This window comes from Oryzias latipes, chromosome 3 (genome assembly GCF_002234675.1).
Source record: "Oryzias latipes chromosome 3, ASM223467v1".
In the NCBI taxonomy this organism is placed as follows: Eukaryota; Metazoa; Chordata; class Actinopteri; order Beloniformes; family Adrianichthyidae; genus Oryzias; species Oryzias latipes.
Window position 1 is genome coordinate 8,932,503 of NC_019861.2, and position 25,456 is coordinate 8,957,958.

At 38.6% G+C, this 25,456-nt stretch overlaps 1 protein-coding gene across 2 annotated transcripts in view; it reads right to left on the minus strand.

The window, feature by feature from the left end:
* Positions 1-24,978, minus strand: part of LOC101161616 (leucine-rich repeat and immunoglobulin-like domain-containing nogo receptor-interacting protein 1-B) — a 29,215-nt gene extending 4,237 nt beyond the window's left edge. The window contains exon 1 of one of the 2 annotated variants that reach the window (XM_023952493.1): positions 24,062-24,978. Coding sequence is in view for 1 of the 2 variants with exons in the window: in XM_004066851.4 (XP_004066899.1) it covers positions 23,215-23,226 (12 nt within the window). In the remaining variant the exon portion in view is untranslated. Of the gene's footprint in view, positions 1-23,214; positions 23,510-24,061 lie in introns of those variants that run through there. The other variant, XM_004066851.4, reaches the window with a different exon arrangement.
* Positions 24,979-25,456: the final 478 nt, after the last annotated feature.

Genomic DNA, 25,456 nt, shown 5'->3' on the forward strand with positions numbered 1-25,456 from the left:
GTCTACTTTACTGATATAGTATTATGTTTTATTCATATGAATGACTTTTATAAGTAACATAATCTGCATATATATATGCATTTGCCATGTTGATTTCTAAAATAGTTATTTTTGACGTAATACTTAAGTAATTCATCTTTGTCATGTGCTTTATCGATATCTTATGATTTTTAATTCTGTCTGATAAAAACCGGGAACCGGATATTGATAAATCATGTAATAAAATGGTTATAGTATAACGGGGTGGGATTATATAAGTTCGCTTCCTTCCACTCCCTTTCAAGCAATGTTTATTAATATGTCTAATTATCCTAAGTATGATTAGTTACTGTATGAATGTATAACTGATGATTATATTGCTGCTGTGTATTATTTTCTACTTAATTGCTTGAAATAAACGATTTCAAATCAAAATTTCAAATCAATAGTGTAAAAGTTTTCTCTTTCTTTAGACAGTTGGGTACCACAAATGACCCAAAAACACATTTACAGAAGCAGGCATTAAAACCAAGAGTGGTATACGGCTACGTTCACATTGGCCTCAGGAATCCACATTTAACCCTTGTGCTATCTTAGATGACCCCACCCTTACATTGACGTGTTCTCCCTACCATGACAAAGGTTGATAAAGATGACCCAACTCCCAATGTTAAAGTACCTAGGATAGCACAAGGGTTACGCAATCACTTTCTATGAAAAGTCTACGTAAACGCTCGGATAAGTGTATTTTGGGTTTCTGAGTGCAAAACTCACGCATAGCTACGCACATTTTTAAGACCCTTTTTTGGGTACAAAACGCAAGTCCATTGAATGAAAGTTCCACCAGTTATACTTTGCCCAATTAGGGATTCGGATTTAGTAGTGACGTACGGATGGCATCCCTTTTCATTCACAGAAGTTCCAACAGTTGGAAAATGCACCATGGAGGAGAAATGAATAATTGTGGTTTGTGCTTGGCTGAAATTCTATGACACCACGTCTTTTGCATATCAGAAAAGATATGTAAAAGAAAAAGCCTAGGGAAAGATTCACAAGATTTAAACAGCTTCCACATTTCACACCAAACCCCTCCCGACTACGGGCACGTGTGCTAGTATCAGGTAGCGACAGTCCAGTATTAACACTGTACGCTAACTCCGTGTTTAGCCTGTTCTTGACAATGCATCAAATGTGTGAAGATAGCACAAGAGTCTCTGGAAAAAAAATCACCAATATCAATTGTGAACTGAAAGGTAAGAGGCCAAGACTTGAGTGTCAGTATATACTGTAAATGAATTTCCTAATTTGAACATTTTTGATACTGAATACAATTATACCTTAGCTTTTATAAGAGCCCCCTATGTTGCTCCATTTACTGCACTGCAAATGTTTCTATAGCCTTACCCTTTTTCATAATGACTGAGATCTTTGGGTCTGTGGCTAAAAATAATGCAACTTGAGCTAAAATTGGCTACCTTCTAAAAACACGTGGTTAAAAAAAAACAGTAAAAAGCCATCATTTTCATTTCATCCGCACAGCTTTATAAAGATGCTAGCTGCATCCCCCCCCTTCCCCTCGCATAGGGTTTCATTATGGAGCCTTTCCTCTCAAGTAATGGAATCAACCAATCAATAACAGGGCTTGGTCACACAATGTAACCACCCCGCTGCGTTTCTGACTTCTGAGTGTGCTGGAAACAATTACTGTCAATACCGCCGACACATCGTGTCTGCCAGCAAAAACCTATTTTTTTAATTGGCAGCCAAAAAACAAAAACGCTTTATTTCTTGGTGTAGTTCCTTCTAGCATTTGTGAAATTTATATATCCTGTGCCATTGCTTAGTTGTTGACCTTGCACTCATGTAATACACGGCTTGCTGCCAAAAGGTGATAGATGGAGAGAGACAGACAGAGAGAGGTGGAGAGAAAGAGGGAGATTCACAGTTGGTTTGGTGTCTTTATTTGATTTTGACTCAGGGACTCCAGCTTTGTAAAACCTTCATTTTTATCTTGTCACATCAATCATGTTTTCTAGTCTGAGCATTTGTTTATTTTATTTTTTTAAGATTTTTTTTTTAATAATCTATTAATGCTCCAGATAAAAAGTTAGTCTGCAAATAAAATGATAGCTTGTAATTTTTTAAACTAGTTCAAGGACTTGTTCTTACCCTTTATGACAGTAAACCAACATTTGAAATTAACTCTGAGATATAGGCTGTTGACATTTTGAGAATATCTTTTGTTACATTTTTAGCTCATATAATTAATACATACAAAACCTAAAACGTTTTTTTCCATCAGCAGAAATATTGTTCCCTGTGAACCACAGTCATAGTAATGATACCTGATCAATGATACCTGATGACCTTCCAAATTAAACTTCATATGGATCTGTTTTCCCTTTTTCCCCCTTCTTATTGTTTTTGAACAGATGCCTCAAACAAAATTTCAGGTGTAACATGATACAAAGGAATGTATTTTTTTTTCTCTAATGAGTTGGCATTTCTAACTATTGTATTAATATTTCTTCCAGCACATGTTCAATAACTCATATTACAATTTACTACCCAAATGTAATCGTTGAAGTCAATGAAAGGCTGTCTAAATGACATTTACAGTTAAAATGGCATAAGAAAAATCGTTTTTTCTGTTTATGATCAGTCACGTACTGAGCAATTATTCCAGTTAGGGTTTTTTAGAACTGAATGCAACTTTATTTTGTATTGTAAAATAACTATAAGTTGTTCTTTTTTTTATTCAGAGCTAACAGATGTTTGTTATATTGCTGTTGTGAGTTAACTTAAGTACATTAAACTCACCTTCATCAGGTAGTATTTTATAGAGACACATAGGTCTCAGTTTCTTTGTTTAAAGGGTCTACGTATATCATACAAAATCAACTGTTGTGTAAACAGTTAAAGAATGTCAACATTGGAGCTAAAGCTACGCTGTGAAAAGGGTTAATAATGAGTCATTCTTAAAAGAGGTTAAGTCATTTTTATTATTAATTACCAAATCTTACCAATTTTAGTAAGTGATCATAAGTGGTAATGAAAGTGGGTGAACGTTAAATGATTGTTTGTCCTACAGCTGATGGTGTCTCTGTAATCCCTTGCATGCATCTACAGGAGATCATAAAATGGTAACCAGAAAAGAAAAAAGATAATCAGTTCATGTAGAATTAATTATCTCCTTCATTATTGATGAACAGCAATCACCTAATGAGAACATGCATGTTGATCATGTGATTATTCATGCAAAAGCTTTGCTGTCTGAAAAATGCATTTGGAAAACTGTTCCAAATAGCAGCTTGTGTACCCTATATGTACCGACAACACATCTTCAAGGAATATATCACAATTTTTGCCTGCAGTAAAAGAAAAAACGCACACACACAGACACACAAAACTAAGGACAGTGCTAAATGGCAGGTGCAAAGGGTAACACGGGAGTGACAACATAGTTCCAGTGACAACATAGCATGAAAGTAAGCAGAATGCTGTCAGAAGGAGTGCTAGCCCTAAATTGTGTGAAAATAACACACTTCCAAAGACATAGTGACATGGCCCAAATGGATGGATTGTCCTTCCAAGTATTTGGGTAGAAAGTCTGAATGACTATAGGGACATAATCTACAATTTTCAAAAATTGTAAGCCTTCAACATCAGCTACACCTACATGCTCTATGACATTCGGTAACTCTTCCATCGCTTACACAATCAACGTGAGAGAGAAAAGCAGCTTTTTATATCAGTGTTGCAGGAACGTGCAACAACTAACCTAAAGTGTTGCACGGTGGCGAAAAGCGTCTTTTCTCCGTTTCACAATCAGGTGGAGTTTAGTTAATTGCATAAACAGTTGAAGAGTTAGAATAGCTGAAAGAATGTCAACACTGGCACTAAGGCTCAAGGGTGCATTATACATGGGTCATCAATGTATATACATGTTTATATATTAATTGCTGAAAAACAATTGTATTTAGTTTAAAAGGGATTTTAAACAATACATAGATTAGATTTAATCACCAGTGTACATATTTGTTCCTTTTTCAAATATTTTTTTATTTTAACATAGTAAAAAAATCCTTGAATATGTATTCCTTCAACAGCAGTCAGAGATTCTGGGCTTTTTTGATCATTGGACTTGGTTCAGGGATGTTGTACCAATCATGCCATTCTGGTGTTGTTTGAATAATCTATAAAATAATAAGGTACTTGGCTCATCATGACACAGTTTCTTTATCCTGTCCACATTCTTTCATCTTCTGTGTTGCACTTTTTCCCCCACTGAACAGAGCTGGGAGTGTTGTTGTGGCTGGTCATAGCTACAGTTTTGCAGCAGAGGCTACTGCTGTTTTTGCAACATACTGCCAGAGTGACTGACAGCTCATTTTCGTAGTCTCCCATATTCTTAAGGCAGAACCAGAGCATTCTATAAAGCACAGGTCACAGGGTCAACAGCCTTGTGTCTTGACGCTGAAGCCAACCATGCACACTGCACTCGGCTGCGCCTCAACATCCCCGGCACAGTGATCACCACAGCAGGAAACCCACAATCCCAAACAACAGGAACAAGGCATAACATAGAAACTGAACTATCAACAGACAGCAGGTGAGCTGGGCACACTGTATTATAATATCATTCTTGTATATTTTAACTGTTTATTTCCTCTTGTTATTTTTACAAGTTATGTTTCACCATTGATTTATTTTTCATAATAGAGAAGAAAAACAGACATTTAAGTCGGACTTTCTTGGAGAAATACATTTATTCAGTGTATACGAAACATAACACTGAGCAGCACTTCTTTTTCTGCCTTGCTGTCAGTAGCAATAAATAATACACACACCTACAGTGTTCTTTGGCAGTTGTTTCTATTTATTTATCTATTTCTTTTTAAATCACATATAAGTTGCACCTGAGTATAAGTCGCACAACCGGCCAAATTAGGAAAAAAAACTGTGACTTATACCATCTTAAATTTTTACAATGACGATTTAAAAAAGTACAAGCGAGTGTTGATGGTTTGCCTCACATCTATTTTCCAATATTAAATTAGTCTTTGAGCTTTTAGCTAACATTAATAATGAAAAAAATGATAGCAACTGTGGAGCTGCGTTATGTTTCTAGTAACATTTCACACACTTCAGACTACAGCACAAGAAACTTTACATGCAAGACCTATCAAACAAACAGGAAGGATTTTCATAAGAAGGGCAAAATCTATCTTGTGCTGTAGTCTATAAGACTACAGCTTATGAAAATCCTTCCAATTCATCCTTTGTTAGCATTGAAAAAGGAAAAAAAATGAGTGGACAAACCCTTTCTTCACTTCTGCCCCTTTTTTACATCGTTTCTGTGGACCTCAGCCTTCTCCTGAGGAAAATAAAAAGTCTGTGCTCAACATTAGTCTTTGACTTGGTGCACAGTCTTGTGAGATTTGATACAGGTCAAACTGTGGAAAAGGTGTGCACTTCATGGCTCACTGGACGTCTGCAAGCCGCTTACAGACAAATGAACTTTATGCATCAGTGCATACATGCCTTTCAGATGTTTGAAGTTATTAAATACCTTTTACTGTAAGTAATGGGATAATAATGACTATGTTTTTTTATTGGGTTTTCCATTAAAAGAGCTCTGTGTAGACTCTATCTCCTTTATTCTTTTAAAAGCATAAAACAAGAATAATTCATATAAAACACCCACATTAAGGTTGATGTCTTTCTCCTTGTTTGCTTTTTATTAGCACTGAGCATTTTTCCATGAACATTCAGTCTTTGGAAATCACCATTTGCTGCAGAAAAAAATAGATACTTTGTGTTTTGTCTGGTCCTTAGAGAATTCTTAATTTACGTAGCTTTCCTTTTACATGTCAGTCCAACATTTTTGTGAATATGACAGCAGTATTCCAATTAGCCTTACCATACTCTTTTTTGGGAATGAACAAGGGGCTCATTAGCATGCCTCTTGTACATAAATGGTTGGTTCAGTGGAAAACATTTCCCAAACAAGCGCTGACAACCCCAGGGTTGTTCAAACAAAGGATAAATGAAATTAAAAGGAAGGATGAACATTGAAAGGATCGGAAAGAATTTTAGTAATGGATAAGTATCTTCTTCCAGTCAAAGTTAAGTTGACAGATTGCATGTTTTAAACCTACAACTCAACAGCTGTCAATTCCAACTGTAGTTTCATTGCTTATATAAAATGATCAACAGAGATCCAGAGACATTTTATATGAAGCTTTTCAGATCTTCAGATAAAGTTTTCAGCTAATCATTATCCTCCAGCTGGATGAGCAGCCTCATATGAGAAATCCTATGAAAACCAATCGCCCATGAAAGTAAAATGTAACAGCCCTTGCAAAGCTGAAGGGGGAAAAAAAACGTGGACTGATTATCCACCACTCCAAAACCAAACAGTCTGAATATGGCAAAATGATTCAGTGCATAGGAATTGCTTGTTGAAATGCAGCGGCAGGGGGTCATCAAACTCTCAACCTCTCTGTTTTGACAGAAGTGTCTGCTACCCTCAAGGGCTGTCAGGTAAGAAAGACACATTTGCCTTAGAAGTTAGTTCACAGAAAAAAATTCCACACCTAGGATTATTTTAAGAGATCAAGGGTGGCAAGAGAAGTCGCATTAATGCATGGGAATTCTGTAGGGCAAAGACAAGTAGGGAAACTCTCTTAAAAAGACCGTTTTGCAGTGATTGAGGTGTTTAAATGATGTATATGCATTTTGAAGTACAAAATACCTGAAAAACATAATTAAAAGCTCCAAAGGAAAAATACATTTTTTCAGATCTGTTCAAAAACACTGAAGCAAAAGCAATAAATAAAAAATAATGTTAGGTAAAGGTCGGGGTTCAGATTAACTTATGCAATCGTATGGGGTCCAGATGACCCCACCATTACATCGACGTGTTATCCCTACCATGACAAAGGTGGGTAAAGATGAAGAGGATTTCATGTAATCCATGGACACCAGTGAAGATCACAAATCATTGAAGAAAAAAGGTTCAGCGCACAGTGATCTTGTGGGGTCAGATGACCCAACTCCCAATACCAAAGTGCCTAGGATAACACAAGGGTTACCCGTTGCCTCTCTGTTGAGCATGAAATGATCAAAACTGAATAAGTACTGGCACTAATTTTCACAGGTATAAATCTCAGGGACAGGCCGCAGATTTTTGGCAAAAACCCAAGTGAAGAAGAATTATTTATAAAATAAATCAGAAGGGCTGCACGTTGGCGCAGTGGTTAGCGCTCTTGTCTCACAGCATGAAGGCCCCTGGTTCAAGTCCTGGCTGGGGGAACTGAACCAGAACATCAATGGGGGCCCTTTGTGTGTGGAGTTTGCATGTTCTCCCCGTGCATGCGTGGGTTTTCTCCGGGGTCTCCGGCTTCCTCCCACCGTCCAAAAACATGCTTCATAGGTTAATTGGTTAATCTAAATTGTCCCTAGGTGTGAATGTGAGAGTGATTGGATGTGTGATTGAGGATATTCCACCCTGCGACAGACTGGCAAACTGTCCAGGGTGTCCCCTGCCTTCGCCCACAAGTGGCCAGGATAGGCTCCGGCAGCCCCGTGACCCCGAAAGGGAAAAACAGAATAGAAAATGAATGAAAAAAAATGAATAAATCAGAAGGAACGAGAGGCCTTAGTATTTATACCGAATAGAGTTTTGGATGAATAGATTACCATAAGTAAGGCTGAAGATGAAAAGACCCTTGAGAGTGCAAAAGCCTTACACTAACCATAAATGCATGTTCTTTCTACCAAAACAGCAATAGATGCTGTGTTTTAAATAATATAAACATAAAGTTTACTGTTTTGTGTTAAATTTGCATTATTTACCATCTTTATCAAAATTGGCTCTTACAAATGAATATTTCACCCACTGTACCAGCAAGTTTTGGCTGTGACTGACTAGAAAAATGTATAAGCTTTGAAAATATTTTGGGACAATGATGATTTTTCAAAAAGGCATTAAAGGCCCACAGCTTGTTCTCAACGACATCAGAAATGTAAACAAAACACTGTTGGTCAGATTACAGTTCCTTCTAAAAAAAGATTCTGCACTATGAGGCGCAATTAAAAGCCATAATTTGTTTTAAAAAAAATGACAGTGGGCCATAAAATCTGGAGCGCCTTGTATATGAATTAATGCTGGTTGTACTTACTGGTGTCAAAACACTTTTGAGAGGTACATGGTTCTCTGTTAAAATGTTTGGTTGGGTGTTATAGTGAATGCGCTAACGCAGCTAATGCGGCGTGGTGTCAGATTGTTTTTTTTCTTTTTTTATGTATAACTAACAAGGATGGGTATATATAGATAATGTGAAAACAGTAATGCTTCTAATGTGGCTAACATGTAGCAGTATCGGACTGTGTTTTTTTACGTGTTACTAAGTAGGTTTCGATTTAGCTTAGTCACAGTGATGTTTGTTTTAGGGATATCAGTCTATTTTTTGTGTTGCAAAAAAGGTTTGTAGATTCAAGTATTTTAAATACTGTATGCAAACACTGCTAACGTGGCTATCCTGTTGCGTGTTACAAAAAAATCCTAGAATTTCTTTGAACAGAGTAAATAAAGTATGACTGACAGACTTATTTTGGACTATTTTGTCTTATTTAGTGCGCCTTAAAGTTTAGTGTGGCTCATATATAACATGATTTTGGGTTAATGGCCGACGAGGTGTGCATTATCAGAAATGAACGAATGCCCTGGAAGCAAGGAAGCGTCCGGCACAAAGCCAAGAGAATGGAGTGGAGATGCCTGAACGGCTTCCGCACAGTGCATCCATTTCTGATAATACATAGTACGAAAGGCTATTAACCCGCTTATGCCATGGTCATTTACAAAAGAAATAAATATTCAACCAGTTTATAGTTCTTCATTCTTGTTATTTGTCCGGTTTAGATCACTTTTTTTTTTTTGAACAAAAGTGGACTATTTTTTACGTGGTGCGGCGCGTTTTCACGGTAACATGACAATGCGCCGCTTAGCCGGGTTGAGCCGGCACCGACCTCAACGGCAGCGGCAAAGGAAAGCGATATATATGCTGATGGTTAGTATTAATAAAGCATCAGTTCAGAGAAAAAGTTCACCTCTTACCGCTTGTTTTTGTCCAGTTGATGAAGCAAAAGTTTGTTTCAAAGACGCCAGCACAGTGATATAGATTTCAGATATGTGACCGGAACTTCTTTTTTAGGGGTGCAGTATCACTGTGGATTATCGCTTTTTAATTCACACCCAGCAGCCAATCAGAATTTAGTATTCACCCGGACCATGGTATAAAATCCAGTGTGCCATATAGTGCAGAAATGTATTTATTCAGTGTATCCAGCAAACAAAAAAAATCTAACCTAACCTTAGATAGTTTTATCAATATTTATTATTTATATCATGAAATATTATAATAATCTCAAGCTTTGATGCAATTGTGAAGCTAATCTAAACATGAATACCACCATTGTAAACCTAATCAATAAATGATTTTAGCTTTTTAAAATAAACACCGCGGTACGTTTAAACCTTCATCTGAATTCAAATGTATTATTCATGCTTTATTGCTGTGGAGGTATACCCCTCCTCTTCTTGTTGCACACAGTGTTCTAACCTATGCAGGACTAATGCTTCATTCAAAGGAATCCCAAAGGGGCGCAGCCAAAGTGATTCAGAAAAAATTGGATCAATCAATGCAGCGCAGAGCGTGTAATTGATGCAGAGGGTGTCTCATCTCCTGTTTGGTCAGTGGACGAGTTCTACCTAATCAACTCTGATCCTCCAATAAGTGCACCTAAAACTTCATAATGACAGGAAACATCCAGAGCTTCTTGGATAAAATGAGCAACAGTTTAGCATGTCCACTTTCCTCTATTTAGAGACTGAAGCCCTTGAAACCAACTGATTTTTACACTTCAATTTATTTATCTAAAAATAAGAGATTTGTTGAAGACTTAAGAATAAAAAATGAGGTACAATGTCAGTCATTTTATTAAACCATTTTTTATTTACATAAGATGTTTTACTGTCATTTAGACTCTTGGTTTCTATCCCCTTGTTCCATTCTAGTTACAGGACTATTGAATTATGTCATAAAAGAGTTGAATGGGAGGTGTGCATCATGAAAACATGTATTCTTATGATCTTTTCCATCAGTTTGCAATTTTTTTTTTAAATGTGCAAGTTTCCATAGATTTTGCTCTTCCATTGATCCTTTTTTCTCTGGAAATGGAAAATGAGTTCTTTAAAATGGCACAAAAATGGTCTTGTCTCTTGTTTATTCAAGTGACTTTAACCTTTGACTATTTATTAAATTAAAACGGTTTTTGTTTATAAAATTTTAACTGCTTCTGCTTCAGTTTTTGTGACTTATTTTTCATAATCCCCTTTTGATCAAATATAAAGGAAAGAGCTTTGCATATTTAGCAAATATCTACAAAAAAAATATTGATATGAGCCAAATTTCCTTTTTTTTCTCCATTTACCAGTTTCATTTTGGACAGAAGTGGGTATACAGATAACAAAAGTCTAAAAATAAATAAATAAAAGTTCATCGTGACAAACGGTGTCTAAAGGCCCGTACACACCGGGACGAATATTCGCCAGGCGTTATTCGCCAGCGTTTTTCGCCACGTTTTTTGTGTTCACACCCAGGCGATTTTCGCTGACGATGAGTGGAGTGAACATGCAATTTCATTCCCTGACATTAAATGGCGCTTAATGTAAAACAGAAATACTCCTGTACACAAGGTGGCGCTGCGCAACTTTACGCTTCTTAAAGTCGCTTTTCACTCAGAAGAAGAGAGCAAGTATTTACGCGCTTGTCAGAATCAAACAAAGAAAACATGAATATTTCAAGCACCAGTAGCTCCAACTGGTACTTGGTTTGGGGATATTTTAGAATGTCTGTCATTATTGCTTCGCGGCTGTGTAGACGCTACTTGGCGTCTATCTTCTTCGCTGGTATGTGTGCTCAGCAAGGCAGTTTTGTGTTTGAGCGCCCCCCAAGTTGTGTTTTACTGTAACTTCAGAAGCTCCAGACACGTGAGCAAAAGCGCCATTCTCATTGGTCTAGTAGATTTCGACGCGTCGAAAAAAAAAAACGAACCCGAGGCGTTTTTTTTTTTTTGACGCTTTAACGCGTGGCGTTTTTTCGCGTCGGTGTGCACACTCTCGTTGGTGCCCTTTGTTTAGTCACGAGGCGTTAAACGTCGGCGAAAATCGCCGGCGAAATTCGTCCCGGTGTGAACAGGCCTTAACAATGTTCAATCCAAAACGAGTGTCATCAGCTGTAGCACAACTAATTTATGTGTTTCTGTTGTAAACATTGGACTGTGTAGTCACTAACTGGCTTGTTGATCAAGTCAGTGGCCTACAAATAAATTGTCCTGGTTTGGGTCATTTCCTGTTTAAAATCTGACTCAAACAGGAAGTCATAGAATAGCCTCTCTTTTGTGAAGATAGTATCTCAGGTGAAAATGTATACATTTGTACACAGTACATCAAGTACACACAAGTTTACAAATTCACTTTTTTGTTAATGCCCCAACCATTGCCTGAATATGAGAACTGGTCCGAGTGGGTGTGATGTCATCCATAGAAAATGAGTTCCCGCCAGCTCCAATGAAATAAAGTAAATTCAGTCTCTTTTGTTTTTATGGCAAAATGGACGCTGCGATGGACGAGCCAGACAACATCAGTAAGCAGTTTTGCTTTAATTCGGTCGAGTTCAACATTTCTATGGCAACCACTCTCTCCAATCAGGAGGTTGTTGGAAGACCACACTCCTTCCGCTGAAAGCAGGCTTGGGAGAATCTGTCAATCAAATGTTTTGAACGTTCGAAGTGAGTCCCCCTACTTCTACTGAGGCATCTGATTGGTCGGTTTATAACTTGAATAACTCGGAATACAGAAAAAAAATATAATTAAATATAAAAATAATAATATTAGGTTTAGAAAGAACATGTTAAAAAGAGGTATTAGAGCAAGAATGACAACAGAAATGAAATGATTAAGCAATAAACATAGCTGTTTATTGCTTAATAGAAGTCTATCAGCATCTCCTATAGATTAAATCTCCTATAGATTAAATGCTCCCAACTAAACTCCAAATTCCCTGAAATCTCTCTCGGCAGACTAAAATATTGTCTAATTTATCTAGTACTGCTAATTTTTGACAAGTCATTTGGGACTTTTTCCCAAAGAGCATCCCAATGTCTGACAATCATGCTTTCAGAAATGCTCATTTTGTTTTAACCCTTGTGCTATCCTATGACCCCACCCTTACATTGACGTGTTATTACTACCATGGCTTAGGTGGATAAAGGTGGAGAGGATTTCATGTAATCCATGGACACCAGTGAAGATCACAAATCATTGAAGAAAAAGGTTCAGCGCACTGTCTAGTGGGTCTACATGACCCAACTCCCAACGTTAAAGTGCCTAGGATAGCACAAGGGTTACGTGTAAAACTACTGCATCAAAAAGTAAATATTTCAGATAGTAGAGTAGAAAAAAAAATGATGCCTTATGAGGAATCAAGTCATTCTGTGTTGTTGTGAAGTAAAGTCATAAAGCATGGCACCACCCTTTTTTATGATTTCTTTTCTATATAACTCCTTGTATGTCACATAACTCTATGCCATTTTTTGGCCTTTAATCCAAGATGATTACTTGGCATTTTTTTATTGGTATTCCAGAAATACTACTGGTTCCTGCATTACAGGGAAGTTAAAAACAATGTCGGAATTTCTCACTGACCTCCAGTGTGAAGCTCAAGAGTTTCCGAGCAGCTGCTGCCCACAGCTTTAAATAAGGGGGGTCAGTGAGTGCCACTGAGACTGAACCAGGCTGGAGAGCCAAAATAATGAAGTGGAGATGCCTGAAAGCTGCACAGAAATAAATGGTCCACGTTTGTAGTGTGGCTATTAACTTTCTCAACTTTCTCCAGCTCTACAAAGTGGATCCCAATGAGTTTTGGCTTCCCCCACTCACAAACATCACTTTTTATTTTGTAAATTTATCTCTCTAAAGGCTTAGTAGGGACAATGACACTGTGGAGAATGCTAGGAACAACTTAGGGGCTCAGGGTTTTACTGAAGGACACTATCCTGCATGAATCTGGAAACTGAACCACAAATCTTCCAAGTGAAAGTTGACAACTCTACTAACATGACTGCCTCGGGGTGGCTGTGTATTGGATGATAGCAAAGCTGGAGGATGGATGAAGGGTGGTGCAATGGTGCAGAGAGCCATTATACTGGTATGAAATAAAGGAATGAAAAATATGTCGAAGATTTGATTGATTATCCAAACATCCCATAATGTTATTTTGTTTTTTTGGCATAGTTCTCTTGTTTTTTTAAGTACTGCCAAAACAAACCTTTACCGTGCGTGTTGCTCATTTGCAGCAGATCTTTTTTCCTGGTTCACTAACTATTTAACAGCAGCATTACAAAAGGGTTTCTTCCTTCATTTACATCCAATCATCCTGAAAGTAGAGTCGGATAAGCTGAAAATTACACAGACCTTATCCCTTACTCACCGTCAGGGAATATAAGAGGGTTTGGGCTGAAGCAAAAAGAACAAGCTGAGTGCTGCACTAGAGGCAGTTTCACTTCCAAAAAAAAACATGTTGAAGTCCTTCAAAGAAAGCACACCAGCTTTTTGAGTATTCTGAAGCAAAAAAAGAATCCTGACTACCTTAATTATAAATCTTCATTTTATAGATTTTAGAACAGATTTTTTGGAGTATGCGTCAATGAGAAGTTCGATGTGCAAAGCAGACCAAATAAGGATCTTTTCATAAGGTAACAGTGGACCAGAGACACAAATAATGGAACATCACTGTACAAATGTGGTCAAACAAAATGAGAATCCATATTTCTTCATAAAAATAAGAATTATGAGCTCAGGAGCATCGACAATGAAGATAAGCTGTCGTCAAGAACAAGGACAAAAGCCAGGAACTGTGATGGTTCTTTCAGTGTCTTTGGCAAGGCTAATTAAGTCATCTGTCATGCCTAGAATAATACATAGAACGGTGTTTAAAGCAACACACACTGCTTTATTGTTGATGCCTTTCCCTGGACATTTTGACACAACAGTGGAAAACCACTTTCTGCACACATCAATAAGGGGTGGCTGCTAAAGAAGACGAAAAGGTTGGAGGGGTTGGCCTTTAACCATGGCTGGTTCCCATCAGCAAACGTGGACAAATGAGAGATAAAAGATAGGACAGAACCTCAGCAGTTTGTACTGGTACAGGCACATTTCATCCTCTCAAGTTCCACTCTGTCTATTTTGATCTAAAGCATTCCCAGGGGATTTGTGATCATGCAGTTTTTAGCCAAAATCAAAAAACCTGTGTTGTGTTTTTACATAGTTTCTGTAGCACAGCAGGAGCTCATTCGAAGTGTCCTTGGGCAAGACACTGAACCCCACCTGGCCTCTGGTAAAAGGTTGGCACCAGTGTTCACCAGCGTGTGAATGTGTGTGTGACTGGGTGAATGGGTTTGTGACTATGAAGCATTTTTGGCCTTCGAGGAAGGTAGAAAGCACTATATAAGTATACATCATTTACCATTTGAAATTTGCCTCTGAGTTGTGGGCGTGACTGTTGGTGCGGAAGTAGCTCTACAGTGATATCCCAGCGTGCCTTCGTTTTCACCCGTGAGCTTAGAGCTCCACACAACCCCAAGCTTACGTTAGCGTAGCAAAAAATAACAGCGAGACATTACTGAAGACATTAATGGATGGACTTGTCTTCACTGGAGGACTTAGATTTGGAGCGGAGCAGGGTGACCTTGGCCTGCCTGCCGCAGTTGCTGCATCACAGACCCGAGCTTAGTCAAACAGCGAGGTTTTTGTCTGCTTCTGATTCATCCTGATTTGAATAAAGAGTTATTTAGAAACACATTATGAATTTCAAATTATTTCATTTATGTCTTCCATCACGAGACAAATACCATAAAAACATGTTGAAAAAAATGATTTTCATTGGAGTGGCTTTTCAGCACCAGAGCTTTAGCTTCTGTGTTTACATTCTTTAGACCAGCGGTCCCCAACCCCCAGTCTATACCGGTCCGTTGGTACCGGGTCATACAGAAAGAATAAATAACTTACATTACTTCCGTTTTATTTATTTCAGAATCTGAAAGATTTTTTTATTTTGAAAAATTGCCCGATTCTCTGTTACATCTGTCTATGTCAGGCCAAGGCGCTCTACTCGGTCACGTGGTTACGCTAAAATGAAACCCAGGAGCTAGCAAAATGAGTAAAAAGCAAACGTCTTTGGAAAGTTTCTTTGCCACGGGGAAAACGCCCAGCCAGGAGACAGAAGAGGAGCCTTCCACTTCCCAAAAAAAGACAGCTACATTTCATAGACAGTACTTCTATTTTGCATTATGAGTGTGGGAAGGGGAGAGGATGATGACACCGGTGTGATGTACAATGACATGTCTGTCAAAAAAATTCTCAGAGTTTGTCTTGTCCTGTTTCTGTTCCTTCCTCATAGTAGCGTTGCTACAATAATCGTCAGCCACATCTTAAAGACAGATCTGTGAAAATGCTGTATAACGTCATACCGCTCCGCGACGTTAAAAAAGTTGGGGACCACTGCTTTAGACTACCAAAACTCCTTATACGTGTACTCAATTGACATAATTCTAGCAGATTTTGAACCAGAGAAAAGTGACTCGCTCTGTACTTTAGATTAGTAGCTGTGTGTGTTGCATATCGGTGCAAAACCAATATGAAAAGCCGCTTTTTTCCACATCCGAATCAGCTGATTCCGTTATTCCCAGGAATGGCGATATGTCAAAGACTGTTTGTTTTATCTAGTGTGAAAGAGTTAGAAGAAGAAAACTGCAACCCCCCCCAAAAAAGAAAACCCACCTAATCTTCAAATGTTGTCACTAAAAAATACCATTTGAGGACTATCTCGAAAGACTTTCAAAGTTTTACTCTTGTTCACACATTCAAGCCAACACGTTAAAGCCAAGCTCAAAGAAAAAACAGAACTCCTCATAATATTGCAATCGTCTTAATTAATTACCATTTTATTATTTTGATCTTTCAATGTTTTATGACTATTTTAGGTTTTAATGCATTGTTTTAATGTTTAGTGTAACCAACTGTGGCTGCTTCTTGGCCAGGATTTCCTTGCTGAAGAGGTTTGTAATCTCAATGGGAATATCCTGCTTAAATTAAGGTCAATAAGAATAATAAATCTGTCTGCCAGTCTTTTTTTCTGAATAATTCATAAACCACATCCACACTGATTAAGTCACACGATTATTGCCGAGGTGTGTTATAGATGTCATAAAAAGCTACACCAAACTGTGCAGTTTTACTGACCTGAAGGTTTGAGAGGGATAGAGTTAGTAGCTGGTGTGACCACCATTTTTCTCTTGCAGTGCAACACGTCTCCTTCTCACTGAGCCCATCACATTGTTGTTGTTGTCAGGTGTTTGTGGCCTGTTTGAATGTTTCTCCACTCCTCTTCAATGGCTGGAAACGCTGATCCAGAACATGGCTGACTCATGAGCAGAACACCTCTCAGAGTGTTGCTGAATGTGAGGTCGAGAGCCCCATGAGGACAATCGGCCTTCAGAAGAGCTTCACTGAGACGGGTTTTGATAGTTTGTGTACAAATGCTTGGATTATTCAAACTAAATAGTGTAACAACTGGTCTGGTGGCTTGTTTCTTGTAAGTAAAAATGCTGATTTTGGAAGTCCTGGTTTGAAAACTGTTATGGCAACAGCTCTGATGGTGGCCAGTGTACACTCGCTCAAGCCGCATGACACCCTCCTTGTGCTGTCAATGCAACTGCACAGTTTAGGCCTTAGTCACAACTGCCCTTTTGGGTAAATATGGACTGTCTGCGGGCAAAATATGGACAGACTTGTACGAGGCGTGCTGGCGGCCTGCAGGAAATACTACGGTCATAGCTCACTCAGCGAGCCCGTGGAGTGATAATGATGGCCATTTTCTCTACGTGCATGCTGCAAGCATGAGGTGGTAGTGAACACTTATACAATAGGTAAGGATAAGTAAGGGGGAAGTAGGTGAGACACAGACGTGTTGTAAGGATTTTTCTTCTTTATTTTTAACCCCCACAAACCCTGTGAACTGCACAAGGGTCCTGTTAGTGTTGTAAAAGTAGTACGCCGCCTTCAGACTCCTTGAGCATTCCATGTTAGCAGCCTGACTGTTAGAAGTTAGGAAATTATACAATCAGAGCGTATTTTCATTGGGGCATCCTATGGGCGGGTTTTTTTTTTTATTATACTGTATTTATCCCACAATGGGAAATTTGTTCTCCGCATCAGACCCATCCCATGGGGGAGCTGTGAACTGTAGTCGAACCGCACTCGGGAAGCAGTACCGTTAAGTGTCTTGCCCAAGGACCCTCACTGGGTGATGTCAATTGCTTGCCATTGATATGGTATTGCCCCATGACCATTGTTGATTCCCCTCCGGGAATCAAACCCTGAAAAGCTACCCTGCATGGTAGCCTTCCACCTTACCAACCGAGCTACCCAGCCACTCAAGCTACCCAGCTGCTCCTGTATGTATGTATCCCCTGTGCACCCCACGCGTACAGTGTTTGTGTGCGGTCAGTAAGGAGCCTGTACATGCACCTTACTAACAACTAGAGTGTTGCGACTATGGGTGTCGTATACCATACCACACCAGTACGTCACAAGTGCGTGCAACTTACGTTATCCTCATGACAGCTTCACGATACACTTACAACATGCACGACAATCCTACGTACCATTTTCATGACGTCCCTTGAGGTTTCCATACGAGCCTCAAGGGAACTACAAGACACACCTGCACTCCCCTTAAGATGTGGCCCCTCCTGTCCACGACCCTCCAAGATACGTCTTTTGACGTTTTATTGTTATCATCCGAAGACACACCTGTGCAGTAACCACGTAATCAGTACCTGTATATGCCCTGCCTGTGTGATGGATGGGTTATTTTGACATGTTTTTTTTAAAAGCGTTGAAACAATTTTTGATCAAAGTCGCCCTTTTATGTACATGGAATAGTGTTTTAGTTTAGTTCATGAAGGACAGGAGCAAAACCATGAAAAAGTGTGGACTTTAAATTCTAATTTCCATTGACTGCAGATAAAACCATAATTACATTTTTTCAGTTCTTCTTCAGGTGAAGAAAAGGCGTCTGATTTCCTGCTCTGAAGTCTCACATGAATACCAACCAAACAGAACAATGATAAGAACAGAGGTATTCACTCAATTCCGGCTGTGATCAGCTCTTTTGGTATCATTGAATGTCATGCTGCGTTGAGTTTGAAGTCACTCAGTCAGACCAAGATGAAACCTCTTGAGTTCTTCGTCCAAAGAGCCCGTGACTGTCTCATATTTTTGCAAATATCATTGCATTTAAATGAGGAAGACTGCAGAAGGACTGCATAGAAGGTAAATGTGACCGTCCATCTGTCACCCGTCAGTCCTGCACAAACATACAGTCTGCAACAAAAAAAATCCCCTCACCGTTTCCTTTAAATGCACAGCGTTATGTAACAGCTTCTTCAACCAAAATGAATGTTGTCTAAGGAAATGCATCAATCGAAACACCCTGGATGTTTTCTGGTTAGTTTTGCTATTGTTCATTTCTGGGCCATTACAAATATATTGTTATGTGCAGACGTGCCCTGTTTTATTTAATTTATTTTTTTTGCTGCAAATACAATACAATGGGTTATTATTAGAAGCAAATAGAAAACCATGGGAAAATTAAAACCATTCAAAAGCTTTAAATGAGGGTTACTTTCATCCTGCGTCAATCTATTCACACAGCATGTACAGTGTAGTTAGAAGCAAATCTATCTGTCATTAGTGTGTGTGCCAGTTTGTGGCTTCTGCTTTAATATGCTTCGTCTGTTTATTTCAGTACAAATAGGAATGTTTGGCTTCTATTGATTCATGGTTTGTCCCCTTCTGTGCAATTTCACCTTCATTGGAAATTATTTCAGATTACAACTGGGAACGAATTGACTTTTTTAGGTAAAATACAGCTATAAAAATATTAAAATATGTGGCAGCAGGATGGAAAGAAACGCTGCTTTTCTTCTTGTATTGTCTTTTCTGGTTTTTACTTTTGTTTCATTTTTATTTACATATTTTTTGTGGAAGTGTTTTTCCTTTGCTTTTCTACACAAACCAGAAAAGGTAAGTACGAGTAAGACACCGCTAATATTTTCAACCAAAAGTTATTTAGCATGAATCAATACTGGATCGGCTCCACACTAAAGACAACAGTATGTGGACATTAAAGAAATCTTTGAAAAAACTCAAACATCATCATCCCATCATGCCTACCTTATCCGGTTACTTATTGTGTTTGGTTTTCAACATTTCCTTTTGGAAATTGTTTTTGTTTTCTCATTCATTCATCTTCTTCCGTTTGTCCCTTTCGGGGTCACAGGGCTGCTGGAGCCTATCCCGGTCACTTATGGGCGTAGGAAGGGGACACCCTGGACAGGTCGCCAGCAGGGTCACACATATCACACACCCATGCGCACTCACATTCACACCTCTGGACAATTTAGATGAACCAATTAACCTATTAAGCATGTTTTTGGACAGTGAAACGGTTATTTTCTGAAATGTTTAATTTCTATTTCATTACATTCTTTTTTACTTATTTTTTTGGTTTCAAAATGTAAATTTGTTTTTTCATTTTTTGTTTTGCTTTTTTAATTTTCGTTGTGATCTTTAATATGTTTTTACGTCACGTGATTTCTTTTGGTGTGATTGGCACTTCAGGGCCACCGTAGAGTTGAACACCTAATGACAATTTTAGTTCTTGTGTTCTATTTATTCTTGTTTTAAATAAACCTTTCTCTGTCTGTGCGACATCACCATCTCGAAAAGGATGACAGAACATTTCTTCAAACCTCAATCTTGTTGTTTTGTGTGTAATCAAAAACAAAAGTCTGTGGGAAAAATCCATGATTGATTCAAATCCTTGAAGCCACCATCGACCCCTTCAGCCTCCCTGTTAATCAGGTGAATCCATTTTAGTTCTAACTAGCAACTATTTTCTTTCAACAGTAACAGTTGAAAAATGAATATCCGGTTTTTAACCCCATAAAGCCCACTACCTCTAAGAGTTTTTTAAACCCTTTGATGAAATCTACAAAAAACTGTTAGGATACGTAGGTTGATTGTTTTTATACGTTTTTCACAACAATATGTGTTTTCAGGAAAATTATTTATCCACTGTTTAAAATTTGATCCATACATTATTTCAAAAGAATAATTATATTAAAAATAATTAATTATCAAGAAATGTTACATCCTGTCAATATAGAAAGTTGTCATTCAAATAAATATTGAACAATTGATGAATTATTCTCACCATAAAGTTTAGAAAATTATTCAATATTTTCACTTCAAAAGTGTTTTTTAGGATTTCTTGAAAGCATCTATTTTGAAATGGACAGTTAACGTACTTCTACTGCCCCTAGCGGAATGAAAATGAACTACAGGGCAGAAAACATGGACTGTCATATACAATGGGTTTTTGAGGAAAAGTTAGAATCTTGCTAATGAGATAGGAGGTCTCAATGTGTATTAAATATGGTACAAACGGTTAAGATTTGTACCAGATAATCGCACTTTAAGGCTTCCATTTTCTATGTTCTCCCATTGCTTTTCAGTGGTATGACCTGATATTCTATTATTGTCTTTTGATTTAGTTTTGAAGTAAATATTTTTTGTGAGTGAGTCTCATTCTCTTTGTGGTTTACACTGCTGATTATAATTTGAAAAAAGCAAAATCATATTCCTGACTGAATCTTTCTCTTTAAATCACTGAAATATTTAAACTCAGGACTTTTCCATTAAATCTGTGACGGTAAGTTAAAGCTCTGGATTTTTCTTTTGACTTTTTTTTCTTAGTATTTATATATGAAATGTAAATTCTCATGTTGCTATCCTGAGTCTGATCTCCATGGTTCACTTTAAGACACTGTATTTTGTGCACTATAAGGCACGAATCATTCATAAAAAAGGCTTTGAATTGTGATTTATAGCACGGAAAATTCAATATTTGTATTCTTTTCTGGGTTTTACACCATATAAACAAACCATTTTGTTCATATAAAAAAAACATTCAGAAATAATGTCCAGGGTTGAGGCTGCTTTTTAGTTAGAAAAAAAAAAAAACATCAAAAAGGATAACTTGGGGAAGAAAAAAACATTTGTTCAGCAGAGAAGGGCCTGCATGGTCAAAGAATTCCTCCCAATTTAGAGTTCTGTGCCTTTCCACACAAACTTCAGACAATGCATACATACTGTCTCCCAGTGGGAACCCTTGAAAAATCACCAGAAGACCTGTCTGGACAAAAGAATAGTTGGCGATCCGTCTTTTCATTCTTTAAGCAATAAAGGCAGAAATGCTGGGGCTCCGTTATGTTTTAAATATTTGCTCAAACTTGCTCCTTCTGCTAACAATAAAGTGAGACAGACTATGTTTGACAAGCAGAGGTGTCGCCTCATTCATTGCTGTTGTTACCATGACTCCAGGGTCCTTTTTAAAAAATTTTTTTTACTGCTGCTGTTCCAGATGTTAATGTGTGAAAATAAAAAAAACAGTATCAAATGTGGAGACCTTTAAATTCCATACTTCTTTATTATCAGCAAAAAATGAATAAGTTATTATTCATTTTCCTTACATCATTTTCCTCACATCAAACAACTGATAGATTGATCTATAAAACACACACATAACACAATTTGAGACAAATACTTGTGTAGCATGCAGATAATGATGATGTTAGTCTGTATTCCAATGTGTGAATACTAATATTAATATTATCTTTGGAGCTCTTGCGCTAAATAATACTGAAGGCTGAATCGGTACTGTTGTGATGCAAAAGGTTTTTACCACAAAGGAATAATTCCTAAATTAGTATTATTTTGCATAGAAATAGGCCATAGTAAATGCTGTGGCTTCCTGCTTGAACCTAAAGAGTATCTGCTGATTCTGCATCCACAAGCGAATATTTAGACATGCACACCACGCAAGCACAACAAACCGATGCTGACAATAAGTAACACGCACTGCAATAACGATTGCAATGTAGATCACTGGAAAAGCAGTTTGCCTGGTAACAATGGCAATATCTATTACCCAGTCATTCACCTGCTGTGCTCAGAACGCCAAGCCACAAGCGTGAACCGATCATTTTCCAGTCACGTAACTTGTTCTGAATGCGTTAAATAACAACCAAAGGATAAGATTCCCTGCAGCCGTTAGCACCTGATTAATTAGTCCCAATTAAAAGCTTTGTCTGGTTCATAAAACCTTGATATGAGAAGCAAAAGCTTCCCTCAGAGACTGTTGGGGGTCCGGGGCTTGCAGTGGTTGCTGCTGCTCTGTTCCAAAAAAGACTTTCTGCTTCTTTGGCTCCCTGCCTGCTCGAGCATTGCAGCCATGATTATGATGATGCAAATACAGAAGGCAATATAAATAAAGCTGTGGGATATTGTTCATTTGGCCTGCATAAATAATCAGCTAGAGCACCCACACACACATACACACTCCCCCCCCCCCTCACGCATACACAAGCACGCGTTTCCCCCAATGCCCACCCTCGCCATCAACACCAGAGACATCCATCTATCTAACCTGTGGCAAACCAGCCACCTGCAAAAGCATCCCTCATTGCCACAGGAAATGGCCAACAGCAAGCGAGTGCTGGAAATGTGTGTCAGTGTGGATGACTTTATTGCCATTTGAGGCAACATGCATATTAATGAGGTGATCCAGAAACGGGAAGATGAACCTGCTAATAGACAGTTTAATGTTCAACTTTGTCACATTTGACCAAAAAGGTGCAAATGTTGATTTGAAACAAAAAACAAAAAATCCAGCAGGAAGCTAAAATGTATTTAAACACACACTGTGGGAAATGTTGAACTGTATTCTGTACACACAGATGTCACATCATTTATTTCTATAGTTGTGCAGCAGAATAGTAAAGTGAAATCAAATCTGAATGACAAAGCACAAAAATTTGTTTCTCTTCTTCTTCTTCTTCCCCTTCATTTAGCTGGGACACACAATTTTCTTCCTGACTTTAATTTGCTCCCTGGCGATCCCCTGGCCCCACCACTGCACCATAATAAATCAGATCCAGTGACTCAGTGCTCAAAGCCCACCATAGAGACAGAGTACTTACCAGGACTGTCATGCAGAGAATTCTAATTCAGGCAGCTCCATGTTGCCAAGGAAATTCAAAATGCCTCCGAAAGCATGGAGTCAGGGATGCAGAATTCAGGACAGAATCAAACGGTTTTCAGGGGGATATGTGCAGAGATGAGAATCCCTTGTCTGAGGGGCATTTGAGAAATGCCTCCGTCCTCTCCAGATGCGCTAAATCCAGCAGCACTGATAGGCTGACATGTAAACACACAGGCGGCTCTGCTGCCTCACACACACTCACATACATGCTGCTGCACCTAGCAGAGCAAGAGAGGCAGAGGGAGGGGCCGCTGATGAGAGGTGGAGGGAGGAGCTGCAGTGCTTTGGGAGAACGGGAGGCACAGAGCGCAAGCCGAGAGGAGGAAAAACGGAGAAATGCTCTCTGATTGCATTGGCAGCATTATTTTTTGATATTTGCTCGCTGTAGTTTTCCTGTTTTTTTGGAGTGATTCAGTTTGCTTTGGCCAACTGGGGTATAGGTGGCAGGACCAGAAGAGAGCAAAAATGATAGGAAAGGAGATGAGAAGGAGAAACAAAAAATGTGGGGAGTGAAAATGATGGGTTTGCTGAGAAGACTTGTTAACCTGGATTTTATAATCCCACAGTCTGGAAGAATACAGAAAACCAGAAGAAATGCCAATTTAGTAATTGTTTGCACATGCCACTTATGACAATTTATCCTCTCGAAAAGGAATTTTCTTGTAGCAGCATCCTCCTTTCAGTTTAGCCGTAGTTGGGGCTGGATTATGTTTCAGATTTCTTGCCAAAGTATGGGATTATCAATGCCCACAGTGGGAAGTCAGGTAATAATCAAAGAAACTCACCTTTCCTGCAAGGAGGGAGTTTTGGGGGTAAGATGCTGCGGCTTAACAGTGCTAATGGGTGTTTTTTTGGCTGGCATCCCCATGCTGGCAGTACCAGGATGGCTCAGCAGTCAGGAAGTGGTTACGGGAGATTAGAGCGCTGAGGATTTAGAGGGTGGTGGTGGACATGAAAGGACTCCTGGCCTCTGAAAGATATGAGACAAGAGCTTAGCGTTCTAAAAAGCCATTCATATTTTACATCGCACAGCCGCTTGCATATTCTGTTTTCCATAATAAAGTCATTTATTCTCTGTTTTTAATAGATTTTCATCCGATTCTGACAAGCACCCCTTACAGGAACATTCATCCTGCTTCGACTCTAAATCTGTGAGACAAACAGCCGTACACACAGAAAAAATAAAGTAAAAAAATGAATGGTGGCACACAGCTACACAATAAAACAAAGAGAGGGGAAGAGTTATTTAGACAGTTGGAAAAGGCAATGCACTCTGCACCAATGCGACATAAAAGAGACTTATGACTCATTTTACCAACTACAAGCTAATCTAAAGGAAATAAGTTATGCTCTGTGTGAGAAATAAAACGAGATGAAAGGGAACGCTGGAAGAATTCGGATGGCATTGGAGGATTGAAAACCCACCAGGTATGAAGATGGAAAATTACGTGACTGATATTTAAAGCTTTAAATGCCACTTAAAAAGATGTTGGTCAGTTTTAGTCATCACATTTTTTGTGTGACATTTTTAGTTTCCGTGGCCTATCAGGATAACGTAAAATCACGATTGGTGACTGGATTTGTTTCTAAAACACCAAAACAAATATTTGTTTGTTATCGGATCAACCTTAAAAGTTGCAATTTCTTGCATAGTTTGCCCAGGGGTATGACTTATGCTCAGGTGCGACTTATATGCAATCAAAAAAAAAAAAAAAGCTTTATGTGTTCATTGTTTTCAAGAACCACTAGAGGGCACTGTAGGTGTGGGTGTATTTGCTACTGACAGCAGCACAGAAGAAGTAGAAGCGCCAGGCTCAGTGGACTTGTTCCAAAATGACACAGATGATGAAGATTTCAACAGATTCAGTGATTTGAAGTGATATAAAGAGATTAGTTGACTTGTTAGGATTTCTTTATGGTTATCTGAATAATTCAATTTTATTTTTATAGCCTAATATTACAGCCCCCGGCTGGGGGCGCTAGACGAGCCAGAGGCGAGGTCCACGGCCAAGTACAGGACCACGGATGAGCCAACCTGGAATCTGGAATCACTCCCACTCCCCCATAGGGGAGAGGGAAGGGGGGCAATGCATGGCTCGCGCTGCACCAAACAAAGGCATGGAGAACTAAATGATGATTAAATGATCATAAATATAGGAGTTGTTTATATGTTGCGCTAA